At 57.6% G+C, this 4,290-nt stretch overlaps 1 protein-coding gene across 1 annotated transcript; it reads left to right on the forward strand.

Annotated features, from left to right (window-relative positions):
* The first annotated feature begins 1,698 nt into the window (after positions 1-1,698).
* On the forward strand, positions 1,699-3,246 carry LOC137467592 (hemoglobin subunit beta). Its single transcript, XM_068179072.1, has 3 exons — positions 1,699-1,870; positions 1,970-2,192; positions 3,031-3,246. The coding sequence occupies exons 1-3, from the start codon at positions 1,779-1,781 to the stop codon at positions 3,157-3,159; spliced, it is 444 nt and encodes a 147-aa protein (XP_068035173.1). The 5' UTR covers positions 1,699-1,778; the 3' UTR covers positions 3,160-3,246.
* The last annotated feature ends 1,044 nt before the right edge of the window (positions 3,247-4,290 follow it).

The raw sequence follows: 4,290 nt of genomic DNA on the forward strand, positions 1-4,290 counted from the left end.
GGAGATGTCTGGTTCTTTGTGGGAACAGGGAGGGAGGGACAGGGGGCTGGGGGAGCAAATGATCACAAACATGGGATAACATGAGCCACAATCTCCTTCATGCAAGAAACCTGTCCAAGATGGAGATCCCAGGGGAGTGTTCAGGACAAAACCCAAATAAACACCACAAAATACAAACAGGAACACTCTGGCACTTTTTGGAGACATCAGGTGACATTGCTTGGTTTAATGTTTGAAGACTTTCACAGAGTGGGCGGAGTGGAACTGTACAAAAATGTGCAGTAGGAGAAGTGACATGGAGATTGGGGCCATGGCTTGTAACTTCCTGCATGTGGGGTTTTGTTGCCTTGGGGTTTTATTTAAAGTCATTGTCAGTCTGAGATTAGCAAAGAAGATTGTACCAGACACAACCCTCAAGACTCGGTTGGGTGGGACTTGGAAAAAACCTGGGACAGTGGAAGGTGTCCCTGCCCATGGCAGGGGATAGGACTGGATGAGAATTCAGGTCCCTTCCAGCCCAAACCAGTCTGGGGTGCTGTGATCCATGAAACACCACGGTGCTGCTTGCGGAGGGAACATCACCCCCGGCCTGGCCAGGGTCCTTTGGCTGAGCCCCTCCTGCAGTGAGCAGGAACAAACACAAACGCTTTGCTCCGAGGTCATCCAGACCTCAGCAGGGCATTCCTGTGCCCCATGAGCTCCATCCCAGTCCCCTGCACCCCACTCCCACCTTCAGCTGGTCACAGGAGCAGAAGAGCAGCCCCAGGAGACCCAGCCGCCTCTCTCACTTCTCAGGACACCACTGATCCTCCGGCTGCTGAAGCCCATGGTCCGGCACTATCAGGCTGCACATCTGTGCAGATGTATTTTCTTCCTGGAAAGGCTGCTCAGGCCTGGGCAGGGGCTGCCCAGGGAGCTTTGGAGTGCCCATCCCTGCAGGTGTCCCCTGGAGGTGGCACTCAGAGCTCTGGGCTGGGGACAAGGTGGGCATGGGGCACAGCTGGGACTGCATGGGCTGGGAGGGCTTTTCCAGCCTCAGGGATTTGGGGATTCTGTGGGATCCCAATAATCCCAGTGTTCCCACCTATCCTCATGCCCTGTGAGCCAACAAGGAGCTGGTTTCCCTGGGTTAGAACATCTTCTTTCCAGCCCTGCCTGACCTTTGCCAGGACGTTCTTTGAGATGGGAGCTCCCTCTTGGCTGCGAGGCCTTGCTGTGGTTTTAGCAGTGTCATCCTGAAGTTAATCAAACTCCTGAAGAGCCGATGGGAAAGCAAAGGGAGACCCCAAAGCCTGATGACCGGTCCTGCAGGGACAGGAGAAGGAGAAACTGGTGCATTCAGAGGGAGAACCCAGGAGCCCCAAGTCTGCATCTCCTGCCTCAGGGGCTGGCACCACCCAAGGGGCACCAGGGCTGGCGCCTTCCCCGGGGAGCTGCTGCAGAACCCACACGGAGCCGTGCGGGGACTCTGCCTGGAGATAACGGCACCTCCAGCAGGGCTGGAAATCAGGGACGGGGAGGGCGGCTGGCCAGCCAGCCCCCGCTGGATCCGGGCATCTTGCCCTGGGGCCCCACCCTGATGTCGGGTCCCCTCCCCTGGGTGCCAGGGCTGCGGGGCCCCCCCGGGGGCGCAGCCAATGAAGGGGTGCACAGGGGAGAGGAGGGGCCCCGCGCAGGGGATAAAAGCGGGGCCGGGGAGCGGCTCCCCAGCGTGCGATCCTTCGGGAGCAAGAGCCCAGAGTTCCTCCGTGCCGACACGCAGCCCTCCTGCCAACACCATGGTGCAGTGGACAGCTGAGGAGAAGCAGCTCATCACCGGCCTCTGGGGCAAGGTCAACGTCGCCGAGTGCGGCGGCGAGGCCCTGGCCAGGTGGGTGCAGCTCCAGAGCCTGCCCGCGGCACTTGCGGGGGAAACCACTCCAGCCACGGGAGCGCTGATGTGACTGTGTCTGTCTGTGTCTCTCCCCAGGCTGCTGATCGTCTACCCCTGGACCCAGAGGTTCTTCGCCTCCTTCGGGAACCTGTCCAGCCCCACCGCCGTCCTTGGCAACCCCAAGGTGCAAGCCCATGGCAAGAAGGTGCTCACCTCCTTCGGGGAAGCCATCAAGAACCTGGACAGCATCAAGAACACCTTTTCCCAGCTGTCCGAGCTGCACTGCGACAAGCTGCACGTGGACCCCGAGAACTTCAGGGTGAGTCCTGCCCTGAGCTGCCCTCCCCAGTGCAGGGGGTCCCTGAGCCTGATCCCCACCACGAGAGGGATTTGCCCAGCCAGGGTAGTGCGGGAGGAAGAGGGGCTGGGGTTGGCATGAGGGGGAGGTGCAGGGGGACAGAGAGGGAAGGGACCCTGTGCAGCCTGGCAGGGAGGCACCGCATGGGCTGAGAGGTGACAGGGCAGGGGGCAGGGGAGAGGAGGGGAGGACGTGGTTCCAGTGAGGCAATGGAGGGGAAGAACAAAGTGAGAGCAGTTGTTGAGCAGGAAGACGTTTGAGCCGAGGGGGAAGAGAAGGAGCAAGAGCAAAGTTTGGCACGGAGGAGAACAGAGAGATGAGTGAGGAACCGGAGATGGCAGCTGGAATGCCAAACGTAAAAGTGAATCTACAGAGAGAAGACTTTGGCTGAGAGTGTCTCAGTGGGGAATTAACCCCACCATTTGTCCCTGGGCTGGAGCTGGCAGAAATGCCCCTCTGTCAGCATGAGCTCCTTGTTTGTGCTCTGCGGGGCCGAGCGCCGGCTCCCGCTGTGCTGCGAGCTTGGCTGGGTCTTCTGCTTGAGACAAACTCCAAAACAAAGCCAGAAGGGACAAAGAAAAACTTACTCCAAAAAACTCCGGAGAATTTTTGGTTACTCTTCCCATACAGTAGCAGAACCTGAACCTTTAGAGTAAGAGCAGAGACTAAGTTTAAGGTGCATCTTAGAAAGGACCTGGGGGAGGTTTTAAGGTGCATCTTAGAAAGGACTTGGGGGAGGTTTTGCTTGTGTGGGGCTGTACGGCGCATTGCTAACCCGAGGCTGCTCCTGTCCCCACAGCTCCTGGGTGACATCCTGGTCGTCGTCCTGGCCGCCCACTTCGGCAAGGACTTCACTCCCGACTGCCAGGCTGCCTGGCAGAAGCTGGTGCGTGTGGTTGCCCACGCTCTGGCCCGCAAGTACCACTAAGGAGCTGCAGGAGCGCCCGGCAGCGCCCGCACCCGCTGCCGTCCGAGCCAACCGCTTCTAACAGCCAAATAAAGCTCATCCTGTGAAGCCTGCCTGCGTCTGTGTGTCCCTGAGGGCACGGAGGGCTTGGGGGCTGGCTGGCTGGGCTGGCAGCTCCAGTGGGGTCACAGAAAATATCCTCTGCCTTTGTTCTGGGTGGCTCCGGTGGTTTGTGTGGGATTTGCCTCTGGAAGTTGTGCTTTCAGGATATGGGGCCGATAAAGTCCTGCCCTCCCTGGGGTCACACCGGGGGCTTTGCATGGAGGAACTACTCAGAATTTTACTGTAAAACCTGCATGTCTCTCCTAGACAAGGGAAATTGAGAGGATTCATATTTTTCGGGGGGAGGATAAACAAATTGAAGACTTTAATCTACCCTGGCTCATCCCTGGCGTAAAACCTACCCAAAATCAGCTGAGTCACACGGGCCCAGCAGCCAGCTGGGTGGGGGCAGGTTTTAGATAAACATTTTGCTATCAAGGCCTGAGCAGACTTTGTTTATTCACATCCCTCCCACCCTGCGCCGCCCACTCTGCAATGACGGGGGGGCGATTCTGCCAAGACTTAATTTCCTGGATGGGAGTTTTGGGTGGGTCTAGGTGTCTGCAGAGCAGGACTCTTGGGTAGGGTTTGTTCTTGGCATGGGAAGCACATCTGAGCAGAGCGTGACAAGGCAAAAGCGATGCTTGGCTGAAAGGATGTGCCACTTCTAAGGGAAAATACTGGGTAAAGCAATTCAAACCAGGATTTCTGGCACCCAGGTTGCACCGTGGTCTGTCTCTGCCTCACCCACATCTCTGGGCACTCCCTCTCTGCCCCGGACCCACAGGAAGGTAATGGAAGCCCCCCGTGACCCATAAATGCCCTTTCTCAGTCACGACACCCATCAAAAGAGGCATTTTGTTCCTGCTACACACTGAGCAGGAGAGAAGATGATTCCCAGCAAGTCCCAAAGAGTTTTTCTCCCTGCAGGGAGACTGGGCAGGCACAGAGTCACCAAACCCCCTAATATTTCATGACTTTTCGTAGGCTTCACGGCAGATACAAGCAGTTTCCCATGAGGGCGATTGTTCATGGGATTCAGGCAGACTG

Source organism: Anomalospiza imberbis, chromosome 2 (genome assembly GCF_031753505.1).
Source record: "Anomalospiza imberbis isolate Cuckoo-Finch-1a 21T00152 chromosome 2, ASM3175350v1, whole genome shotgun sequence".
NCBI classification, from domain to species: domain Eukaryota; kingdom Metazoa; phylum Chordata; class Aves; order Passeriformes; family Viduidae; genus Anomalospiza; species Anomalospiza imberbis.

Excerpts from the sequence above, each read along its gene's own strand:
- LOC137467592 (XM_068179072.1), top strand. The coding sequence starts at position 1,779 with ATGGTGCAGTGGACAGCTGAGGAGAAGCAGCTCATCACCGGCCTCTGG. Across the intron at positions 1,871-1,969 it reads GGCGGCGAGGCCCTGGCCAG|GCTGCTGATCGTCTACCCCT; the intron begins GTGGGTGCAGCT and ends GTCTCTCCCCAG. Across the intron at positions 2,193-3,030 it reads TGGACCCCGAGAACTTCAGG|CTCCTGGGTGACATCCTGGT; the intron begins GTGAGTCCTGCC and ends CTGTCCCCACAG.